Source organism: Eptatretus burgeri, chromosome 10 (genome assembly GCF_056783735.1).
Source record: "Eptatretus burgeri isolate ZD-2024b chromosome 10, Ebu_testis_v1, whole genome shotgun sequence".
Classification (NCBI taxonomy): domain Eukaryota; kingdom Metazoa; phylum Chordata; class Myxini; order Myxiniformes; family Myxinidae; genus Eptatretus; species Eptatretus burgeri.
The window spans coordinates 68,400,949-68,425,811 of NC_140970.1; the positions used below are offsets into that span (position 1 = coordinate 68,400,949).

General features: G+C 42.7%; 1 protein-coding gene across 1 annotated transcript in view; it reads left to right on the forward strand.

Annotated features, from left to right (window-relative positions):
• MRPL20 (mitochondrial ribosomal protein L20) overlaps window positions 1–13,180 on the forward strand; it is a 16,425-nt gene extending 3,245 nt beyond the window's left edge. The window contains exons 2-4 of the mRNA XM_085898827.1: window positions 5,163–5,273; window positions 12,031–12,108; window positions 12,772–13,180. Of these exons, the coding sequence (XP_085754953.1) occupies window positions 5,163–5,273; window positions 12,031–12,108; window positions 12,772–12,942 (360 nt within the window). The 3' untranslated portion in view covers window positions 12,943–13,180. The remainder of the gene's footprint in view (window positions 1–5,162; window positions 5,274–12,030; window positions 12,109–12,771) is intronic.
• Window positions 13,181–24,863: the final 11,683 nt, after the last annotated feature.

Sequence of the window (24,863 nt, forward strand, 5' to 3'; positions counted from 1 at the left end):
AACAACAACACTATGGACCATTCCCGCACAATGGCGTGTCGAACACGCATGTGGGCGGAGTTCCCTCGCATGTGGGCGGAGTTCCCTCGGTCACCGAGGTTCTGACTCCACACTTCGGCCAATCGGAAGGGTGCGAGCACGTTTGCTGCCTTTCAGCCAATGGGCGCAGAGCGAGCTCCAAGAGAAGCAGAGCCTCTTCGGGGGGCGGGGGATCGAGACGCCCCGACACGCCCCCCGACCAATCATAGGGAGACGACCGATTTCCCCCGGCGAATGAGGGGTGCCGAGAGGTGAGACACCCCCCTCCCCCCCCCCGACACGAGAGAGTAGAGATAGACGGGACAGCACTGTGATCTCACTGCTGGTCTAGTCTCGTCGCTGGTTTCTGGTCTCGTCTCGTCCCTGGTTTCTGGTCTCGGCGCTGGCTTCTGGTCTCGTCTCGTCGCTGGCTTCTGGTCTCGTCGCATGCCGGAGGAGCGTGCTGGAGCCCGACGCTGCCCTCCATACCCGGTGCTTGGAGTGGTATCGTGGTTGCGGGTTTGAGTCCCGCCGGTCCAGGACGTCGAAGACCGCACGAGGCGGGAAGGTCCAAGATAGCTCTGGTTTCCAGCTCATCTTCCCTTGAGCTGGGAACCTTCAATAAACGCCACGGCCATCACTTCTTTTGGGTGTTTGTGTGTGCGTGTGTGTGTGTCCTTGGGCCCCATCTTCAAGTAGAATTGTTTAAGTGCCTTGTACATTATTTGACTTGCTTTAGTCAGATAACTCTGCTCTTTGTGTGTCCCCCCCCCATTATTTAAATGTTTCAGCTCGTTTCTGTGTTCCTTTCATTGGTTTAGCATGGTGCGTGTTGGGAAATTGGGAAGCGGAAAATTGTGCATTTGGACCGACGGCTCTGGTAACTCCGCTTGATTACACCAGATCCGAGGCATTACCGCGACTCGGATCGGACAGAGTCGGCCGAGGGTGTGGTTTCCCCGGTAGTTGGACGGCGTGAGTACTTAGGTGAATTGGAGTAAGACAAGTGGACCCTACCTCACGCCGTCAAAATATTGGCGACCACGGTCCTGTAAGGGACCTGTGCCTCTCGGAGTTCTCCGAGAAGCACGATCTAGATTCCGGGTGTTCAGTGGAGCTGACTCTACTATTCCACCTAGCGGTCGTGCTCGCCGCCAAAACTCGGCCCCACAACAATATATCAAATGAGAAGGGCACTCGGTAGAGCGCAAACCTCTGCCACAAAATTCCTGATTCACGAGAACATATCGGGCCCAGTACATTTTTGAAAGATCGTGCAGTACAGTACTATATCATTTTTAGCCCTATCTCTCAATGGTGAAGAATCACTTTAAAAAAAATTAAATAATTCTCATATCCAGGTCCGGATTCGAATCTTCACCAAAATCGAATAACTTCGTCCTTGCCACACACCCAACCAATCCACCAACTTTCTCCGAATCCGTCCACAACTTTTTGAGATATCGTGCTATATATGTTTTTGGCTCCATCTCAATGGTGAAGAATCATTTAATTCTCGTAGTCGGATACGGATCCACATCTTCACCAAAATCTAATCAGTTCGTCTTCGTCACACACCCAACCTGTCCACAAAATTTCATCCGAATCCGTCTACAGCTGTTTGAGATATCCTGCACACAAACAAACAAACAGACAGAACAAGAAGAAGACGTTGTGTGGAGCACGATACTTGCAAAATCCGTAAAACTAATTTTACTTCAAAAATAATTGGTGGTTTAATTGAATGACCAAATATGCAACTCCTCTTTAAATTTCAAGTCAATTGGATGAAAATTGACAATTTTAGAAATTCGGTCGATGCTGACATTTTGGTCCATGTTGACCTCAAAAATAATTGGTTGGTTGGATTCAGTGACTTGAAATAGAAATCCTCTTCAAATTTCAAGTCAATCGGATGAAAATTGAGGATTTTAGAAATAGCACCTCATAGCCTGGTGTTGGCGCAGTGGTTAGGGCAGCGGCTTGGGATCCAAAAGGTCCTGAGTTCAAGCCCCGTTGGGCCACTGAATTAATACACCAGGGGGTTCACTCAGCCTGTCATCCTTCCGAGGTCGGCGAAATGAATACCAGTGTACTGGGCCGGTGTATACCCCGGTTAAAATAGGTGTACCATATCCGTGTCGTAAGAGGCGACCAGGGTTGCGTCAGGAAGGGCATCTGGCGTAAAACATGTGCCAAATCACTATGTGGATCATACGGATGATCCGCTGTGGCGACCCCTAACGGGAGCAGCCGAAAGAAGAAGAAGAAGAAGAAGAAGAAGAAGAAGAAGAAGAGGGGTTGACTCAGCCTATCATCCTTCCGAGGTCGGCGAAATGAGTACCAGTGTACTGGGCCGGTGTATACCCCAGTTAAAAAATAGGTGTACCATATCCCTGTGTCGTAAGAGGCGACCAGGGTTGCGTCAGGAAGGGCATCCGACATAAAACATGTGCCAAATCACTATGCGGATCATCACGGATCATCCGTGATGATCCGCTGTGGCGACCCCTAACGGGAGCAGCCGGAAGAAGAAGAAGAAGAAGAAGAAGAAGAGGATGAAGAAGAAGATGAAGAAGAAGAGGATGAAGAAGAAGAAGAAGAAGAAGAAGAAGAAGAAGAAGAAGAAGAAGAAGAAGATGAAGATGAAGATGAAGAAGAAGAAGAAGAAGATGAAGATGAAGAAGAAGATGAAGAAGAAGATGAAGAAGATGAAGAAGAAGATGAAGAAGAAGAAGAAGAAGAAGAAGAAATACCACCTCAGTTGTTGACCTTGGGCTGATGTTGCCCTTTTGACCTCAAAAACAATAGACTTCTTGCTTATGACAAACTCTACTACGTGGTGAAGTTTCATGAAGATCAGTTGACCTGTAGGCGATTGGCAGACAGATAGACAGAATAACAAAAATCGACCAACTTCTTATACTTGAAAAATCTTTTATTTTGCAAGTAACCAAGCAGAGAGGGGTGAAAACATAACCACCTTCACCTTCGGTGGCAGAGGGAACAAACCATTTCAAATGGAGCACCTCACCACCATTAGAGCATTTAAAGTGCATCAGATGTGGCAATAAATGCGTATTGTTGCTACCAGCTCACCAGCTCACCAGCTCGAAGACAGAGGATGCCATTTGCATTTTTGCCTCCTTCATCCTACCCCGTTTAGAATCCTGTGCGGGCATGGCTAACTTGCTCGTACTGCTAATTGTAAGGCTAAGCCTCAGCAGAGAGTTTGGCCAAGGTACCAGTGTACGATCACCAACTCCAAGAAAGTGTGAAATTTTTAAAATCCAAAACCAAAATGCAGACAGGAAAACCATCTTTACGTCCCGATCCACATGACGGTGCAATCCGAGATGCAGCACCCTCTATTTTTAGTGCAGGAGAAACTGTCAAGGATTTGACAACTCATAGCAAAGTAAGGGAAATCATGATCTATGCCAGGAACACAAGTCTTGGTCTTGGAACGTAAGAACTTATTTTGAACAAAAGTCTTTATCGTGATCATGGAATATGTCATCTGTGAACATATATTAGGGAATGAATCAATGTGAATATGGAAAATAATTTCTCTGAGAAATCTCATTTGAGTGACCTCGAGGATCAGTCAAATATTCCCCAAGTTTCAATTCAAAATCAAAAAATTACACTTCATATTTTAAGCAAATAAAACTGATATTAGTGTGTAATTCCAGTGTAATGACAGCAGGGTTCGCTGCTTTCAAATTTTGCCCTCATCAGCTCCACCATCTGTGATGAACAGACGTAACGTTTTCACTGCTGTCTGTCTGTTTGTTTGTGTGCAGGATATAGAATAACAGTTGAGGAGGGATTCGGATGAAACTTGGTGAACAGGTTGGGTGTGTGAGAAGGACCGATTGGTTAATTTTCGTGAAGATTCGGCTACTGATCTGGATATCTTTGCATTGATTTTTAGCTCGCCTGTTCGAAGAACAGAGAGCTATAGCGATACCCCCGGCGTGAGCGTGAAAATGTTAAAGTTTTTGGTGCAAGTTATTTCGAAGCTTGCCATTCATTTAATATGTGTACTAGGATGCTGATATTTGGCATGGAGGTTCCTTTGGGGTATATTATTGATGTAGTGAAGTTGAAATTAAAAAAGAATTTAAAATTAAAAATTTTTTTGACCTGTTTTGAATTCAACTTTTTTGTAGCACATCAACGTTAAAGTTTTTTCCTTTCTAATGTTTTTACCTACCACACTATAAAAATACATATATTGCTTTAAAATTATTTAGATCAGACTTCACTGCAATGCTTTATAAAAAATATTATTAGACTAGTCTTTTAAAAACGATCAATGTATAAACAGACGAGCATTGGGTGGCTTTGACACCAACCCTCTGGTTTTTCTACTGTCTATTCTCCAACATCGCTGCCTCTGTTCTCTCAGACTTCCAACCTTTCGAGTAACTCCAGGATGCACATGTTCTTCCAATAACCCCTTTCAGGTTCTACCTCCAAAATCCAGGATGATTGCACACCTCAACTCTTTTATTTCTCACTTTTCCCATATATGGAACCATTTTCCAGAGGTTGTTGCTGCAAACCTTCCCTGCAGGGCTTCACGCAGGCAGTACACCACCTCTTGTCAGTTGTTACCCCCAATTCTGTTCCATGATCTCTACCCTCATCAATCTCTCTTCACTCAACCATCTTACAGGCTACTGTCAGTGTTTCCTCACCTCCTCCCTCCTCTCTTCTTGTTCGTTCCACTGCCAATTATACCTTGCTCTCTCATAAGCCCACTCATATATAAATTCCTCGCTGCACTGGAAAATGTGGGGACAGGAATACCGTATTGTAAATGCTGAAGACTTGTAATACCCTCCCCCACCTGGAGGTGGTGCTACGTGATACACATTTACATTGAGAATGTGCGTCCATCCCCTCCCCCTCCCCCCAAAGACCACCGACAAAGATAAAAACACCCCCGTACACCAATTGGCCCTTGGTACTTTTTGGCTCAATCAATGTAAATAATGACAATGTATTCCCTCATGAGCTTAACTCAGACTTTAAGTAAACTTGAAAGAAAACTGATGAGGTATCTGTCAGTTATGCTGCTTTGAAAAAATATATATTCCCCCCCCCCCTCCCTCAATACCCCCAAACCCCTCCAGCATTTCCGTGGACGCAAGAACCGCTGCTACTCGCTGGCCATCCGTACTGTGCGCCGAGCCTGGAGGTATGCTACGATTGGGCGTCATCTGAAGAAAAAAGATATGCGGCAGGTGAGTAAGCTGTTCAGGTATTGGGGTTTTATTGGGATGCCTGGTGTTGGCTTAATGCTTATGGTGGTGGGTGTGGGATCCGAGGATCCTGAGTTCAAATCCCCGAGGTTTCAAATTGAATTAACACTAGATGGGGTTGACTCTGCCTGTCATCCTTCTGAGGTCGGCAAAATGAGTACCAGCTGCTGGTATCCTGTGTCGGAGTGGCGACCCGTCCAGGATTGTACCCAATAACCAAGGAGACTGCTTAGGCAGCACAAACGCTCTGCACAGAGTATGGTCCCGATGGATGATGGATGGATTTATTGGTGCATCAAATTGCTTTTTTCCCCCACTTTATTTTAAAGCCTCTGATGATGCTTTATACTGGTCTCTGCTAACTATGTTAGAGATTTTAACTATTTTTTTATTCCATCAATGAAACCAAATGCTTGCACACTACTTCCTGTTCCAACAAATGAACTGTTAACTTCACCGAGATAATGACTCCTTCGCAGGACTCAAAATACACAGGGGCGGTGGGTGAATCCACCCTTGAAATATCAGATGGGGATGAAAAATTCAAAATTTTGAGAGAAACGTCATCCCTGTAAATATCAACATGTATTATGGCAAGATGAAGAGCATTCAAACTAATTTACTAAATCTTGGATTTATTTATTGCCTGTACCCTGCTCCACGAACGATTGTGAGCAGTCTGCTTCCGTACGCGGCGACGTTACTGATTTACCACACCAGGCGTAAAAGATAAATAGTTGTGCAAGCGCATGTGTGCTTAAATTTTTTTTTTCTTTGTATACATTGTCGAGGCTCGTACGAAAGCGAACACACAACGCACAACAAGGGGGGCACGAGACAAGAGGGGCAGGAGTGGGAAGGACAAAACAGTGGGGAACAGAGACATTAGATCTGTGGAAGGGAGAGAGATGGGACGGGGAACATGGGGAATACAGGATTGACATTACAGGGACTTTCAGGAAGGAAAACAGGGAATTTGAAGGAGGTGGGTAAGGGGTGGATTACCGGGGGTAGAAGAGATCGAGGATTTGGATGGGGGACGATAAGAGGTGGTGGTGAACAGCTGTTTTGAAGGCCTGGAGGGAAGAATGGGATTGAACAGAGTGAGGGACTTTATTGCAGAGGCGGGAAAAAAGAGGAATGAAAGAGTGAAGGTGAGCAGTGATTTGTGATTTTGGTAGTTTTACCAGAATGGGGTTGTTGGCGGATCTTGAGCACCCTGCGGAAATATGGTGGGGACAAATCACAGAGAGAGCAGGGGTGAAAACAGAGAGGAGATGGTAGAAGACAGAAAGACCACTGACGTCCCTGCGGTGATTGAGTGAGAGGCCCAAAGACTCAGCCTCATCGCGGGAGATACCAATGATCCGAAATGCCTTGGTTTCCACAGTGTGAAGCCGAGAAAGGTGAGAGGCAGGAGCACCAGCCCAGAGAGGAGAGCAGTACTCCTTCAGATTGTGGACGAAAGCTTTGTAAGTGGTCAGGAGCTCAGGTATGCGAAGGAAGGACTTTGCACGACGGAGGATTCCCAGTCAGCAACTGGCTTTGGAGGTGAGGTTGGAAATGTGGCTTTCCCAGGAAAGATCATGGCAGATAGTGAGACCCAGAAGTTTGAAAGAAAGGAATTCTTCCAGAGGATTGTTGAGAAAGTGGATAGGGGGGTTTTCTAAACGGTCCTTTCAGAGAGACATAGTGAGAGTGTGAGATTTGTCTGGATTGAAAGACATGTTCCACGTGTTGGACCAGTTTGTGATTTTATCCCGATCTGCAGTGAGCGAAGAAGCTGCTGCTTGCCGGTCTGAGGGATGACAGATGGTACGGCAGAGGGTGGAGTCAGCAAAGAGATAAAGAGGATTTTCTAGAGAGTCGGAGAAATCATTGATTTTTAACTTTGCTGGTGAGTTTCGCCCCAATTCGCCAAGCGCAGTGGGCTGGCTTTGGGTTATGATACAGTACTGTCAGACCCTGACATTCACGGGGGATAACTTCCTGAAAATGCTGTGAATGTCAGGGCATTGTTTCAATGGGGAAAGGGGGATAGGTTACGGGTGGTTCGTGATTCATAAGGGAAAATCAAAAATCCTGTGAAAAGCACTGTAAATATGCCCCCCCCCCAAATAAAATAAAATAAAATAAAAAACCCACGAATACACGAAACACAGGGCCACGAATGTAGAAGCAGGTTACATTTTATGACCTGCGAATGGTGGAACCGCGAATGTCAGGGCCCAACAGTATCTCACATATTACATTACAGCATGGCACATGCTGGAATTGGTATCATGATGGAACGCTTTTTGATTCGCTTAAAACCTGCACAACTACAGAAACTTAAAAAGCGCCTTCGAGCTCATCTTCTGAAAGACAGGTACATCTACCGTCTTTACGAAGAAGACAAAGAAGAATCAGTCTTTACTTCTTCTTCAATGAAAGCACCGTAAATGTGAATAGTCATAAAACCAAAAAAGACATTGAAAGTTAAGAATCCATTTGTAAAACTGCAAAAAAAAAAGTCAATAAAAATACGAAAACCCCCCAAAATTCTCGTTCATTCAACAGATAAACTACAGGTTCGTTTACCATGCAGTCTTGAGAGAAACAAGGACACGCATGGGGTCGGCGAGCAGAAAATTTGATTGGGTGAGTTGATGTGAAGTGCCTAATATATTGTCCAGGTACTGCTAAAGGAAAGGTTTTTGAAATTACCAAAAAGGAGATTTGTGTTCTGTCGTGTTCAAGTATATAATTCAATTGAAATAAGAGACTTTAAAGGATGTAGAAAAAGAAAATCCAGAAGTTTACCTCTAGATGCCAGTGTCGTATACACCAACTTATTTAACACATTACATTAGTTATTCGTGCCTGTTGTTTGTATTCTTTATAACCTTCCTATTTGGAATGATTTTTTTTGACCCCGTGGGGCCTTCCACCCCACGGGGGTCTAAGCGCCGCTTGCGTTCTCTCTTTTCTTGCGTACAGTTCATTTTAACGTCTATTTCTCCATTATTCGTGAGCAGAATTCGATGAAAATTGACAAGCATATCCTCGACACATATGCACAGGCATTAACTGAGCCCAAAGTGCGATTCCAGCCCTTTCGGCCCATTTTCTCATGTTATTAAAAAAGAAAATTAAATGCATTAGGCGATGCCCATCGCAAAATTAAGTCGCAAATGATGATATGAAACTAGCCTCACTCTTGTGAGGTGTTCTGGTTTCTTTTTCTGATGCGATGAAAATCTTACCGAATTTCAAAACTATCCGTCGTCCGTGCTATCGCTCACCTGAGAGTTGTTCGAATGAACTCCCACGGGGTATGTTCGCAATTCGAACTTGTTAATTTTGTTTGACTGCCAGTGGACAGGCAGAGTAAAAATATGATCTCACTCCTCTCTGCACAGGTGCAATCAAGACAAATTCAGTGCCAAAGTACCGTTAAACTGCAAGTTTGTTTTGCGATTCGTGTTCAAAATCTAACATTCAATTTAAATGAAGTTCCTAGATCATAAACTGACATTTGTGGAGACAGACAGACAGACAGACAGACAGACAGAGGAATTGAACCAATTGCTTTATCCCACTTTTCGCTTCGCATGCGCAAGATAAAAATTCAACACAAATACAGAAGGAAATGGTACGACGTGACTACATTACCGAATGGAGTTGGTGAATATCAAAAAATAAGCTCGGCAGTTATTTTTTTTTCCTCAAACAAATATCATATTCAGCCTGACTCCTTGGAGTGTTGCAAATTGACAAGTCAAATTGCAATTAAAAAAAAAAAAAAACTAAACCTTTTTTTCTGATTAAATGTAAGTTGTACTGAAAAAACAAAATGTATTTAATCTTCCATGACTTCAGAACGATGAATACTTTTTAGCATAAAACTTGAAAATGCATCCATTTTTCACTTTGCATTGGTAATGCAATTAAATGCACAACTACAAGGACTTCATCTGCAGATTCATTGAGTACTGCTCTCCCCTGCCTCACATCTTGCTCAGCTTGACGCCGTGAAAAACCAAGGCCTTTAGGATTGTTGAAATCTCCCACGATTAAGCTGAGTCTATAGGCCTATCACAGACAGGTGGGTGATCTGTCTTACACCGCCTCCTTTCTGGTATTGCACCCTCTGCTCTTTCCGTGCTTTGCCCCCCCCCCCCAAGGTTTCGGCAGGGCTCACATAGTCCACCATCAACCCCCTTCTTGTGAAACTACCTAAACCCAGATCACTGCTCACCTCCACTCGTTTGTGCCTCGCTCTCTTCTATTTTTCCCCACCTGTGGAATCAACTTCCATATCCTCTTCAACCTCATTCTTCCCTCCAGGTCTTCAAGACAGCTGTTCACCTCAATCTCTGATAATCTCCAATCCAAAACCATGACCTTTCTACCCTCGTTAACCCCACCCAAATTCATCCTCCTTCCAATTTTCCAGTTTTCCCTCCTTGGCGCTTCCTTCTGTATCCAACTTGTCTACCCCATGCACGCATGTTTTGCGTCCTGTTTTTGCCTGTTAAATCCTGATCCGTTCAGTGTCCTCGCTCTTCCACGAGCATCGACTATGTTTAAAAAATAATAATAATAATAATAATAGAGAGAACATCCTCCAGAGAGAAAAATCTCATTTTGTTAAATCTGTATCTTAATTATGATACTTTCAACCCATGGGGGTTGAACTTTTTTTTTCTACAGCGTTTAAAACTCATGGTAGTAGTGTCACACAAATCATGGGCACACATGTAGACATGGACATTAGACAACAGACAAATACAGTAGGTGACCTGGGGGAAGTGACGTAACTTCCTGGAGGACTCTGCATGTCGGTGGGGGAATCGTGTGATGTCTATTTTTCTCTGCACATTAAGCGAAACAAGGAGAAATCTCTCTTCAGCGGATGCCAACTTATGGGGGTTGTCCATGCTCTATCCTCTAAATGCCGAGCATCAATCAAGGAAGTAGTACTTACCATATATTAAATATGACTTCACCAGGGTCAGAATCAAAGCACCAGGCTCCCAGACTCAGAGTTGATGTTCTAACCACAATACCACTGTGTGTTATAATAGAAAGATAAAATTGGGGAATATAATAGAGACAGTTTGGGAAGACGATGGAATGGAATGTCGGGGCATTGAGTTAAGGAAAAGGATGTTAAGGTGAAAGAGAAATTGGGGTGAAGGAGGGTAATGGAACAAAGGAGGTAAAGAGAGGAGGGGAAAAGTTAATAATCCTAAAACTTTTTTCTTTTTTTTTGTAATATTGGTACGACTCAAAAATTGTCCTTTATCATCGTCAAGAACAGGAAATGTTTTAACCAAAGCTCAAGTTACAAAAGATTGATGAGAAATATAGAATATTCATCCAGTTTCGAGAATAAGAGTACTGTATTCAAATATGCTTTGAATGCCTTTTTATTTTATTTACTTCCTTATTGGTTGAGGAACGAGACTCAGTGGCGTAATGGTTAGAGCGTCTGCTCTGAGTCTGACTCGGTCGGTGGTTCAAACCCCGGCCGAGCCATACCAAAGACTTTAAAAAAAAAGGTACGTGCTTGCCTCCATGCTAAGCATTCAAAACGATAGAGCACGGACAAACAATGCTGGGAAGGCAACCCACCAAGTATAACCCCTGGCAAGAAACTGCTTCAGCAGCACCAACGCTCTGTAACGAGCTGTACATCAAAATCACAAAAGATTGTTTGAGAGGATTTTGTGCAGTGCTTTCCTTTTTAATAACTAGAATATTAGCCATCACTGTGAGCTCGATGGGCACAAAGCACCAACCGGTGTGTGGACTGGCGTCATGTATTGACACGAGTACTAGCGCTGTGGACCGGACCAAACGAGGCAGGCACATTTACTCCTCCCGACCGGCAGGTAATTAACCAGTCGTCTGGGTTTTTGTTTACGCTCCGTTAACGATGTGATAAATCTTGCGAGACTGGTTTGGTTTAAAGCCGTTTTGTTTATTTTTTTTTTTTTTTTTGTGTGTGTGTGTACAGAAATTTTATGCTCGTGGGGGAGCGAAATGACAGAGTAGCATGTTTACAGACCAAGAGAGGATAAAAAAGAATCGACGGACATTTCACATGAGTGGATGAGTGTCAGAACGGAAAGGGGTGGGGGTTGGTGGGGAGGAGGGGGGGGGTGTATAAAAATAATTTTAAAAATTCAAAAAAACCTGCCCTTGATTCACCCCATCTCACGTCTCACTATTCGTGGCACCCGACCCCACCTCACATTCCCTTCTCGGTGAGGGATGGGTATGTTCGGGCTTTGTGAATATGTCATGCTTGGTCCCAATTGAAAGTCGTTCTGTGATCAAAACATCGGACCTCTCTGCGATTGTTCTCAGATAAAATCTCAAGTTGGTTGTGCTCTTGTAGCTTTTGCTATTTTTCAATCTCTGCATCATTTAAGTGCGATGTGTTGTTACGACACACATTTACTCTCCGATACATTCTATTTTATATTCACCAAAAGCCGAGACTTAAACTATCAAATATTTTGAAAAAGTAATTTTCAAAAAAAATTGATATTACACATTCACAGCGCAATGCAATATCCACGAAAAGGCTTCTTATGCCATTGCCAACGCAACCATCAAATTGATATTAAAAAGACAGAATCAAAGCTTTGAGGTTTCCAAGTTTTAAAGAAAAGTTCTGCCTGGTGTTGACTACAAAGCTGTGTAGTCGCAAATGCATAACATTATCCATTTCACTCGTCTTTCCCAGCTCTGGATTACAAGAATCACAGCAGGCGCTGGTGAGCACGGGCTAAAGTATTCTCAGTTCATTACAAGCCTCTTAAAGGTGAGAGCAAAGGTAAAGTCATGTCCAATAGTCGTGTGTGTGTGTGTGTGTGTGTGTGTGTGTGTGTGTGTGTGTGTGTGTGTGTGTGTGTGTGTGTGTGTGTGTGTGTGTGTGTGTGTGTGTGTAAGTGGCCACTTTTATTGAATACATCTATTTACTCTTCAGTCAGACAGGATGTTTCAGAGGTAGCGCACTCTCCTTTTTGTTGGCGAGTTAGGATCTGATTTTTGACCTGCTTCACACGCAGGGTGTCGCATAAATGAATCCACCATCCCTTGGATTGGATGTCACGGCTTCATACCCATCAACAGTTCATAGCTGGGTCGAGATTCCAACCTAAGCAAAGCAGCTCAGATGAATACTCATAGCTCAGAGTTATCCTGCTGTGTACCCGGATTTCTGTTTAAAAAAGAAGAAGAAGAAAAAAAAAAAAGATTGCCTTGATGTGTTTCGAGTCATAACACCATTTGCAATGTCCCAATGCACTACGCCCAATTGTAGCAGATTGGCGAGAAGTCAAAGTTACGTCATCCAACGACCTCAAACTTTCACATTGCACGCTAACGATGAATTATTTAATAATGGTATAACCCTTTATTGACTGCAAATCTTACACAAATATGTTTTCGCTCATCCTTGTGGTCTGCTTCTCCATCTCCCCAGTGCCAGGTAGACCTGAATCGTAAAGTGTTGGCAGACCTGGCCATAACAGAACCAAAGACATTCAAGTGCTTAGCTGCACTGGCTGAACGTCGGAGACAAGAGGGTTTTCATGCTCTCCTCAATGACAAAGAACCACCGGGAATTTTCTCTAGAATTGCACAGCAAAAGTAATCCTCTCTAAATGAGGTACGTCAGAACGAGGTAGTCATACCTGCTTTATTTGAGCAAGCTGAAAAGCAATTTTGTCTTCACATGGCAGAACATGTGACTTAAAGAGTGTCTGCAAGTTGTTTCTTTTATAATAAGCGTTTGCATTGTAATTTGTACATGTTTTATGGAACATGTCTTATTGCTACAAGTTGTATTTGCTTTCTGCGTGCAGTTGTATAATAAAATTGAGTTGTTTTGAGTTGCCTTGAAAAGTTGCAATGTTTCTCATCAGGATTCATCCACACTTTGTGGTCAGCTCTTACATGCCCTCTGATATAACAAGAAGATCTGGAATGTGTACCAAATACTGGCTCGTGGGTGAAACTGCAGAATTTTGAAAAAAAAAAGAAAAAAAAAAGGAAAGTACCGAGAAAAACGACTCCTTACTTGGGAGTCCAGGGACATGCCCCTCCAGAAATGATTTGAAAAACTGACATCAAAATATGCATTTTGGGGGTGATCCTGTCCCACTTGTAATGTGTAAAGTATGCAAATGAAAGTGATAGTTGGGGAATATATATATATATATATATATATATATATATATATATATATATATATATATATATATATATATATTTTTTTTGTTACATCACCTGAACATCCGTTGCTGGGTCGATTATTATTATTTGCAGTTGGTTGGTACAGCATTTTGAGATCAATACATAAATGAATGTTGAATACCACATGCAGTAAGTACCTTGTTAATTGCAATCGTTTTGAAGACTCCACAAGTCTAGATTAAACATCTTGAGATTCTATGTTAAACTTTTTGAATATGTCCTGAGAGTCGTAATCAAAAAAAAGTTAAAACATTAATTCGATTTATATTTACAAGTCTGTCCGTGTGCCTGCCACACTGTTCTCATCCTCACCTCCACTCCCCTCTCCCCCCAGTGAATCTAAGTGTAGAGCCTGACAGGTTTATTACCTCTGCCATCGAAGGTGTACGGAGGTAATGCTTTTACCCCTGTCTGTTTGTTTGTCTGTCTGTCTGTCTGATATCTCAAAGTTGTGGACAGATTGGGATGAAACTCGGTGGATAGGTTGGTTGTGTGACGAGGACAAATTGATTAGATTTTGGTGAAGATCCAAATCTGGATCCTTAAATTCTTAGTGATTCTTCACCATTGAGAGACCCAAAAACGACACATAGCACGGTCTCAAAAGGTTTTAGACGGATTCAGACAGAACTTGGTGGGCAGGTTGGGTGTTACAAGAAATGATTGATTAAATTTTGGTGAAGATCCAGATCCGGCCTATTAGTGGGATGCAAAAACGTAAACTGTTCACCCTGGTGGATGTATGCACTCTACCGAGTGCCGTTCTGTTTTTTTTATTTAAATTTTTATACATGGCTTAGGCTCGTGGAAGAGGTAGGACACAGAGCAGACTAGGAGAAGGGGGAAATGCCAATAGCAAGGCAGAGAGAGAAGGTAGATGAAAATGAAAAAAACTAGGGATGCAGGTAATGGTGAGGGGGGAACAAGGGGTGGACAAGATGGATATATAAGCAAAATTTTGGGAGGGGTGGGGTGGTTTAACTGGTGGAGAAAAGATTAACAGCTGTCTTGAAGACTGGGAGGGAAGAATGAGATTGAAGAGAGTGTGGAAGGTGGTTCCACGGAGAGAAAAAGGAATAAATGAGTGGATGTTAGCAGTGGTTCTGGATTTAGGCAGTTTCATCATGACAATGTTGCTGGTGGACCATGTGCATCCTGCAGATGTGGGGTGGGGGGGGGGGAGAGCATGGAGAGGGCAGTGGGTGCAAGACAGTGAAATGAGGTGGAAGAGGACAGATACCACTGACCTGTCAGCGATGGCGAAGTGAATAGGACCATAGACTCAGCTTCATTGTGAGAGATTCCAATGATGTTGAAAACCTTGGTTGCCATGGCATCAAGCTGAGCAAGATGTGAGGCCAGGGAGCCAGCCCAGAGGGGAGAATAGTACTCCATTCATCTGCGAGTGAAAGTCTTGTGGGTGGATAGGAGCTCAGGTGTGCCAAGGAAGGACTTTGCACGACGGAGGATAGGATGCCCAGTCGGCGTCTGGCTTTGGAAGCCAGCTTTGAAATGTGGCTTGTCCAAAAGAGTGAGACCATGAGTTTGAGTGAAAGAACCTCTTCGACATAGTTGTTGAGAAAATAGATGGGAGAGTTTGTGGAACTGTCCTTTGGGGGGCAGGGGAGAGAGAGAGAGAGAGAGAGAGAGAGAGAGAGAGAGAGAGAGAGAGAGAGAGAGAGAGAGAGAGAGAGAGAGAGAGAGAGAGAGAGAAACGAGAGAGAGAGAGAGAGAGAGAGAGAGAGAGAGAGAGAGAGAGAGAGACACAGACAGACAGACAGACAGACAGACAGACAGACAGACAGACAGACAGACAGACAGACAGACAGACAGACAGACAGACAGACAGACAGACAGACAGACAGACAGACAGACAGACAGACAGACAGACAGACAGACAGACAGACAGATTGCAATTGAGATTCACAAGTAATACCCGTTCCCTCTGGAAGGGGTCATGGGTTAAAGCTTGCACTATTCTTTGTGTACAGTAGAAAATCACAAGTTGTCTCCCCATCCTCCCCAGGTGGGGAGGGGGGGGGGGGTAGGAGTAAGGGGAAATTTTTTTTTCACGATAAAAAAGTTTCTCCAAAGTTGATGTCCAACATTTTGTTTTTGTCTAATTGTATTTTCAGGGAATATTTTCAAGAAAGTGAGGTGACTTTCAAATCGAATTTTACTTTGATTGGGCTCTCCAGAGATTGTTAGACAGAGTTTCATTTAGTATATTTAGTGCCAGCAAGCGATCGAGATTCACAGGGACATTCGTCCGAAGCATCTATCATTGACTTGAGTGCAGCATTGGCTGTGATCTCGGTATCCCTTGTGCATTGAATTATGGGACTTTATTATTTTTTAAATACTTTTCGTAATTACACTGTTGGAAATAAGTCTGGAGAATTTCACACATAATCAAACAATATCATGAATATTTCATTTGAAATTGGACCTGATCTTGACTTTTTTTCTGTAATTTATTACATTCGTTTTATTTATTTATTTATTTCTGTTTCAAGTCGTGGATTACATGAATTCCATCTGTTTTCCGCAATCGCGGAAAATCACCGTCTCGACATCGATGAGAAGGCAGTTCCATAGATTGCATTCCACAAGTGTTTTTTCATTGCACTTTGTTTATTTACAAACTCGACAAATGTATATCTACATAAGGCTCATTCATGAAACAGTATACTGTAAGAAATTAAATCAGCACCATAGTACACAATGTAATTTTCATTATAACGTCTCAATTTTCACAATCTTTGGTTTTTAACCAAGACATCATTTGTGGATCAAAAAATAATTCTGGTCACAAGGTACTATATGTATCAACAGTGCCTCGAATGCAATACCAGAGTTGCATCTGCAGCAAAAGGCACCGAGGAAGGAGCAGCGTACTCGCTGCTGCCGCAAATGCCCTTTGCTGGCTAAATCGTCAAGTTATACTGTGCAAAAGGCTGCGTGGCGGCCTCAAACGATTAGTACCATTGGGGAAGATTTGCAAAGAATCACCCCCCCCCCCAAAAAAAAACCGTTTTCTTATTACGGCGCATTTCAGCTTCGCACAGCCCACAACTGAAATGAGCTGTAGAAAGAATGAACAGGTAGGTACCACTCCAGTCACAATTTTCACTGGTGTCAGGAGCTCCAGACATGGTTTGTCAGAGAGCATGATTTTCAGTATCGGTTACGTTATAGAAACCTGTGGCCATAAAATACAAATGCCACTCTCTTCCTACAACTACTGCATAGTACTGTATAAGACATAAAAGCAGTCGCATTAAGGCGAGTAGTTTACTTGACATCAGAATAGTGTATAAAACTAGCATTTTTATTTATTCTATTCAGATTGGTAGCGATCCATTTAAAATGTTGTAGATCTGCCAAAATATTTATCCCATTTCATATTTGGAAACCGCAAAAAGTTATTTTTTATTAATGTTTTTTTACAATGGTAATTAAGCATCGAAATAGATGTGAAAAAGTATTGTTCGTTAAGATTTGTTGAGACAAAACAGCACAAGAGTTGTTGGTTATAGTGATTAAAAATAAAAATAACTGCATTCCAGAATTCCAAAGATATCTCTTGTCAACATATTGTTGTAAATGAAATAGTCCAAGAGCTGACTCTTTTATAAGTGGGAGATGAACACCAATTACTGTGTGAAGAAGGCTCAGACACACTTATTCTTTCTTAGAAGGCTGAATAGTTTCAGTGTCGGCCGTCCTGGCTTGATCAGGAGTGTTCTATCAAGCAGTGATAGTGAGTGTCTTGACACTGTCTTTCACCGTCTGGTATGGCAGCTTGATGCGGGACAACTGATCCCGCTTAATTAGGATGGTAGAGACCGATCGTAAAATTATTGCATATGATCTGCCTTCCATCGAAAGCCTGTACTCCAGTCGAGTAGCGAAAAGAGCAAAAGCTATCATCCGAGACGAGTTCCACCCAGCGCACGACATTTTTTAACTTCTCCGCTCAGGTAAATGTTATTGTTCGATCAAGACCAACTCCAAACACTTGCACGGCAGCTTTTACCCCACTGCAATCCGCATCCTCAAATAATCTCTGTCAAAACTTTTTGTATGAGCATCCAAAGAACGGAGATGGATATTTTAAACCATGTCACTTATTTCATCATCAAAATCTTACTTTGGGCTCTGTACACTCATCACAATGAAGCTATTTCTTATTCACTTATTTTTTAAGCCGCATAAAATTTGGATTTTATTCTGATTCAATGTCATTTTCTCGTAGTATGCGCATCGCATACATGAAAATAAACTCTATTATTATTTATTTTATCTCCGAAAAAGATTTGAGGGTTGTTTCTGGGGTTAAAAATCTCAGGAATCTGAATCTGACCACCTGAAAAAAATATATATATATCTACTTCGACACTTTTTCACAAATTAGCATAAAAGTGGTGCCCTCAAAAGTAACTTGTGCAAAATCGTTCATGCCCAAAAATGGTGAACCAGATTTACTCGAGTAAAAACTATCTGAATGCATCTAAAATGTATTAATTATTTATATATACAATCTTTTAGTGATGGTTATTCCTCATTTTTATCCTCCGTTTCCAATTTTCACTTCTGTAGTTATCGTGATGACATAAATGTTTCTACTTTTAGCGCATTAATTGTTACCTCCACCAAATGGACGGAGGTTATGCTTTCACCCCTGCCGGATATCTCAAAAAAGGTATGGACGGATTTGGACGAAACTTGGTGGACAGGTTGGGTGTGTGACAAGGACAAATTGATTCAATTTTAGTGAATATCTGGATCCACCCCATCAGTGGGATATAAAATGTAAACTGTTCAGCCAGCTGGCGGAGGTATGTGCTCTACCGAGTGTCGTTCTAGTTATTTGTGTAATTGTACTCTGTTAAATGGTGATGGTAATTTTTGTGGTGTTAGTTGCATGGCATACTTTTTCTCTCTTTCCAGATTGAAAATTAGCCCGGAGAGAATTACCATGAGTACCAAGAAATACAAAGATCGTATCTGCATTCTACACTTGGATAGGAAGCAGGCAATGGCTGACAAACTAAAGGCATTTGATGATTTGAGATGGGGTGAAATATATTGATGCACTTAGAATAAGTCAAACCAAGATATCAAAGTACTTTGATGTGAAACTTCCAGATGCTTATGATGATTGGATATCACAAGGAATGTTTTAACGACTTTACAGAGATCGGGAGAATAAGTGTAGATGATAGTGCCTTACAAAAATAGCAATTAATGTGATATGACATTCGCCACCCCAGCACTTGTTCAATTGGAATATTTCCAGTTGTATGCATATTCTGTAGAAATGTCTCAATTGTTTGGCAAAGGCAAATGGGAAACTTTTGGTAGTTGTGAAGGGGCCATCAAAGACAATGCACTGAAGCTGTGTGATGAGACAACGCTGGCTAAAATAGGAGGAATCGACATGAAAGCCAAGGAGGCAAAATACTATCATACATACAGGCAAGCATATGTTGACAAGGCTAAAAGACACCCCAAAGTTCATGAAAGAATTATGGGTACCAAAACAGCAGCACATGAAACAGCTCTTGCTTTGTTGAAACCCCACATCACACACCAACTCATTGAAATTGAGGGAGCTGAGTTATTGACACACTCCATTCCATCCATCCATCCATTGGAACCATACTATGTGCAGAGCGTTGGTGCTGCCTAAGCAGACTCCTTGGCTATTGGACACAATCCTGGACGGGTCGCCATTCTGACACAGGATACTTTTTCTCTGGACACAGGATCGTGAAGGAATTCTCTGGACACCTCTAATAAAATAGAAGATAAACAAGAGTGAGACTTGCTTTGCATGTTGGTACTCGTATTGCCGACCTCGGAAGGATGACAGGCAGAGTTAACCACACCTGGTATTAATTCAACAGCCAAACAGGATTTTAACTCAGGACCCAAGGGTCCCAAGCCCACCACCCTAACCATTAAGCCAAACACCAGGCATACTCTATTCCAGATATATGGAATGCCTCACTGATGAGCGATCTACATATCCAGCAAAATGTCTGTGAGAAGATTGTGAAAGAATTCTCTGGACATCTCTAATAATAGAAGATAAACAAGAGTGAGACTTGCTTTGCAATACAAGTCCCCTACTGATATGATATTTTCTAAATCTAAAAAGGGAATAACTCTGAAAAATTGATGAAACACCCTGAAACTCAAACTTATTCTGTAACTTACCATAATAAAGCCATGTACCAAGTTTCAATTGAATATGTCAAAGGGTATGGGAAAAAGTCTGAAAACCACAGGTGGGATGGACGGACAGACAGAGCAAACTGATAGTCCTCTCCAGTGAAACCGGTAGGGAACTTGTAACAAAAAGGGAATTGTGATTATATAGGCTACACTCAGCAAGGATGCCACTGCCTGAATACCCCCTTTTGACTGATATTTGATCCATGCAGTGGCTCCACCTAAGGTCACTTATAATGCAGATGCAAATTATCACATGAAGGACTGTCAGACAATTTCATATTGAACCGAGGCTAGAAAAACACTCCAAGATGACCTTCAAGGTTCAATATACTGGTTCATCTGTTGCTTTGGAATCGGAGAAAGTTCTGAGGCTAGTACAGTCAGTATGTGATGATGTGGCGTTTGCTTCCAGTCGAGGAAGAATCAAACCAGGTAAACACCTTACTATGGGACATGGAATGAAGAGCATCACTGGTGCCCGTAAAGTCATTGACATCCTGAATCGTTGGGGTCATTCCATCAGCGGCCACACCGTCGAAGAACTTGAAACTGATCTGGCTACTGAAATAACTGAGAAACAGTGCTCCACTCTGATGGACTGTTGCAGCAAGCTGACTAGTGAATGGCGTTAGCATGGGACAAATATAACAAAAATACCTAAACTGTGGCAGTGGCACAGTTCATAACAGTTGGCATCTGTTACCAAACCTGAGTCATGAGAGACACAGAAGATCAAAGAGTTGACAAGCCCAGACAACCACAACAAAATAAACGAGTATTCACTCCACGACAAATCGCATTGGATCAATAATGAAAGAAGCCAAAGATTTTGGAATTTTTTTTTTTTTTTTTTTTTTTTTTACCTTGGTCGAGGCTCGTATGAGAGCTAACACACAACTCACAGCAATGAGGCATGAGACAAGAGGGGCGGGAGTGGAAGGGACAAAACATTGGGGAACAGACACAGGTGAAATGTGGAAGGGAGAGGGATGGGGATGGGACGGGGAACATGGCGCGGGGAAGATGGACATTAAAGGGACTTTCAGGAAGGAAAGCAGGAGAATTGAAGGAAGTGGGCTTGGGTGGATTATCGGGGGTAGAAAAGATCGAGGATTTGGATGGGGGAAGATAAGAGGTGGTGGTGAACAGCTGTTTTGAAAGCCTGGAGGGAAGAATGGGAAAGAATAGAGTGAGGAAGTTTATTCCAAAGGCGGGAAAAAGAGGAATGAAAGAGTGAAGATGAGCAGTGATTCGTGATTTTGGTAGTTTTACCAGAAGGGGGTTGTTGGCGGACCTTGAGCGCCCTGTGGAAATGTGGTGGGGACAAATCGCAGAGAGAGCAGGGGGGCAAGGCTGGAGAGGAGTCGGTAGAAGACAGAAAGACCACCGACCAACCTGCGGTGATTGAGTGAGAGGCCCAAAGACTCAGCTTCATTGCGGGAGATGCCAATGATCTTAAAAGCCCTGGTTTCGACAGCGTGAAGTCGAGAAAGGTGGGAGGCAGGAGCACCAGCCCAGAGGGGAGAGCAGTACTCCATCAGGCTACGGACAAAAGCTTTGTAAGTGGTCAGGAGCTCAAGAGGGCCGAGGAAGGACTTTGCACGACGGAGGATTCACAGTCGGCGACTGGCTTTTGAGGCAAGGTTGGAAATGTGACTTTCCCAGGAAAGGTCATGGCAGATAGTGAGACCCAGAAGCTTGAAAGAAAAGACTTCTTCCAGAGGATTGTTGAGAAAGTGGATGGGGGGGTTTTGTAAACGGTCCTTTCGAAGAGACATAGTGAGAGTGTGAGATTTGTGTGGATTGAAAGACATGTTCCACGTGTTGGACCAGTTTGTGATTTTATCCAGATCTGCAGTGAGCGAAGAAGCTGCTGCTTGCCGGTCTGAGGGATGACAGATGGTACGGCAGAGGGTGGAGTCATCGGCAAAGAGAAATAGAGGATTTTCCAGAGAGTCCGAGAGATCATTGATGAAAACCAGAAAAAGAACAGGGCCCAGAACGCTACCTTGAGGAACTCCAGCCTGCACAGGAAGAGGGGATGAAAGAACTCCATTTAGGGCCACACGTTGACTGCGACATGAGAGGAAGTCTGCGAGCCATGAGTGGAGATGGCCTTGAATACCATGGGAAGAGAGTTTGGTGAGTAGGGCAGGGTGCCAGACTGTGTCAAAAGCACGTGATATGTCCAGGGATACGGCTCGGATTTCCTGTCTGGCATTGAGGACCTCCATCCATTGATGGGAGAGCAGTAGCAGCATATCTAGGGTAGAGTGACCTGGTCTGAAACCAAATTGATGATTGGAAATCAAGCCATTGGAGAAGAGGAAGGATTTCATGTCTGAAGCGATGATGGATTCCATAACCTTGCTGATGATTGGGAGAAGGCTGATTGGTCTATAGTTACAGGGATCTGTTTTTGCACCTTTTTATGCAGGGCAGTGATGTTAGCAGATTTCCAAGCAGATGGCAGATGACCTTGGGAAAATGAGAGGGTGAATAGAACAGAGAGAGGGTGAGCAAGAGCAGAAGAGCAGGCTTTGAGGACACGTGGGCTGATGCCGTCTGGACCGGTTGCAGAATCTGACTCGAGGTTTGAAAGCAAGCTCTCCACCTTGTCAGGAGAAAAGGATACAGAGTCCAGGGACAGTTGGGTGCGACTGGGTAAAGTGGGTAGAGATAGTGATGGGTTTGGGACACAAGATTTAGCTGCAAACACCGAGTTTAGACATTCAGCTTTATCACGTGTGGAATCAGCAGTGCGGCCATTTGAGGTAAGGGAGGGGATGGAGGGGGAACATACACCAGAAACAGATTTGATTAAACGCCACCAGGATTTTGAGGAGGGAGAGAGGTTTGAGAGTTCAGACTTGAGATGAGAAAGATGTTGTTTTCTGGCTCTCCTGAGGGTAGCTACACACTTGTTCCGAGCTTTGTGGAAAGAACTGAGATTGCCCTCAGTTGGGTTTGCTTTCCATGAGGCAAAGGCAAGTTGTTTCAGGACAACTGCCTCGCCACAAGCTTCAGTAAACCAAGGGCGGGAGGAAGGGTAAGACAACTGAACACGAGAGGGGATAAATCTGTGCATGAGGGAGAGCAAGTTTCTTTGAAAGAATTCCCAGGATGAGTTGATGTTTGAGAAAGTATTGAGAGGAGACCAGTCTGTAAGTTTGATGGCTGCTCGGAGACCCTGCCAGTCGGCTTGAGTGAAATGCCAGACTCGACGGCGGTGAGGTGGTTCTCTGATAACAGCCAGAGAGATGTCCACTTTAACAAGGACGTGGTCAGAAGAACCAATTGGAGCGAAGGAAGAGCAGAGCAGATTTCAACATGACTTCAGGAGTCGTGAAAGACCCCTTCTTCTAACCGACAGAGTCGAGGGATATCCTGTGGATGATCAGTGTGTCTCTCGGTCTTACACCAATGTGGGGTGGGATGGAACTCTATTGCCAAGGAAGTGACAGAAGATCCATTGCCAAGGCAACAAATTGGCTTTGTGGAAAATATGTTTACCTCAAACAAGATTAGTTGTTGTCGAAACATTGAAGCTCTCACAGAGGGTAGCCAGAGAGTGGCGAAGATTAGGCAATTGTTACTTTTGATCTGGAGATTGCAAAACAAGCGATGCGGTTTCAGGCAAGTGAAACATCAACATATGACAATGTCTTCATCAACTTTGGACAATTTCACATATATCTGGCATATTTTGGGTGTTAGGCATATTTCCTTGATGGTTCTGATAGACCTAGCATACTAACAGACGAGTTCTGGCACCAGGATCACTGAATGGCTTTCTTCTTGGAAAACACTTCACCCACTGCAAACATATTCATCCATTGTTGGCTACTGCCATCCAGGTTTTGCATTTCAGAAGTTTCTTGTCACTCAATGTGTAAATGCCCAACTCGATGCTAGAGTTAACAAAGCTGAAAAATTATGCCTCTCCTGAGATTATGCAGAGCGTTGGAAGATCTGATGATTACCAGCAATTAATGACAGAATACAGCAGGTACACAGAGAAAACACTAGCAGGCCAGCATGGAAGTACTCCAAAGTAATGGATGATCAATGCCAGTATATAATACAAGAACTGACAGTGAATGCTGATGCGTCTCGGCTGACAGGTATAGGATCACTCGTACAGTCTGAAAGAGCGAGTGAGCGCTGGATGATGATGAGCAGTACCGCGCTGGATGATGATGCGCAGTACACGCAGCTTCAGAGTTGGTAATCTACTCTCCAAGGCAGGATAGAGCTCATTAAAAGACACCAGAAAAGACCTGGCAAACCAAAGCATGAAGAGGATGCTAAAGAAACAGATGCATTCATTTTACATGATGGTGAAGGTCATTAACATTATCTTATATACAAACAAGGAGAACATCACACACATGAATATATATATATATATATATATATATATATATATATATATATATATATATATATATATATATATATATATATATATATACATTAAAACAGGTGACTCAAGAAATATTAAGATAAATATATGTTTTTCTCATAAATATTTCAATTTGGTATCAATCATGGGTATCATCTTAAATTTTCAATCATAAGACATTTTCAAATTTGTGTATATACGTGTATATATATATATATATATATATATATATATATATATATATATATATATATATATATATATATATATATATATATATATATATATACACAGTATATATAGTTACTTGAATGAAATGGTAAAGTTGACATTATGCCCCGAGACAAATTTTTGATGTGTTCAGATAAAAGTTTACGAGTAAATCTGGTGAACCATTTTTTGGCATGAGCAATTTAGTGCAAAATACTTTTGAGGTTGCCACACTTTAAAGCTAATTTGTGAAAAAGTCTCCATGTAGATCTTTGTCACATGGTCAGATTCAGGTTCATGAGACATATGTATCCTCAAAACAACTCTCCAACCTTTGGGGAGATAAATATTTGTACCAGACTGGGTGGTGTAACGGTTAGAGCGTCCACTCCAAGTCTGATAGTTCGGTGGTTCAAACCCCGGCCGAATCGCACCAAAGACTTTAAAAAACGGTACGTGCT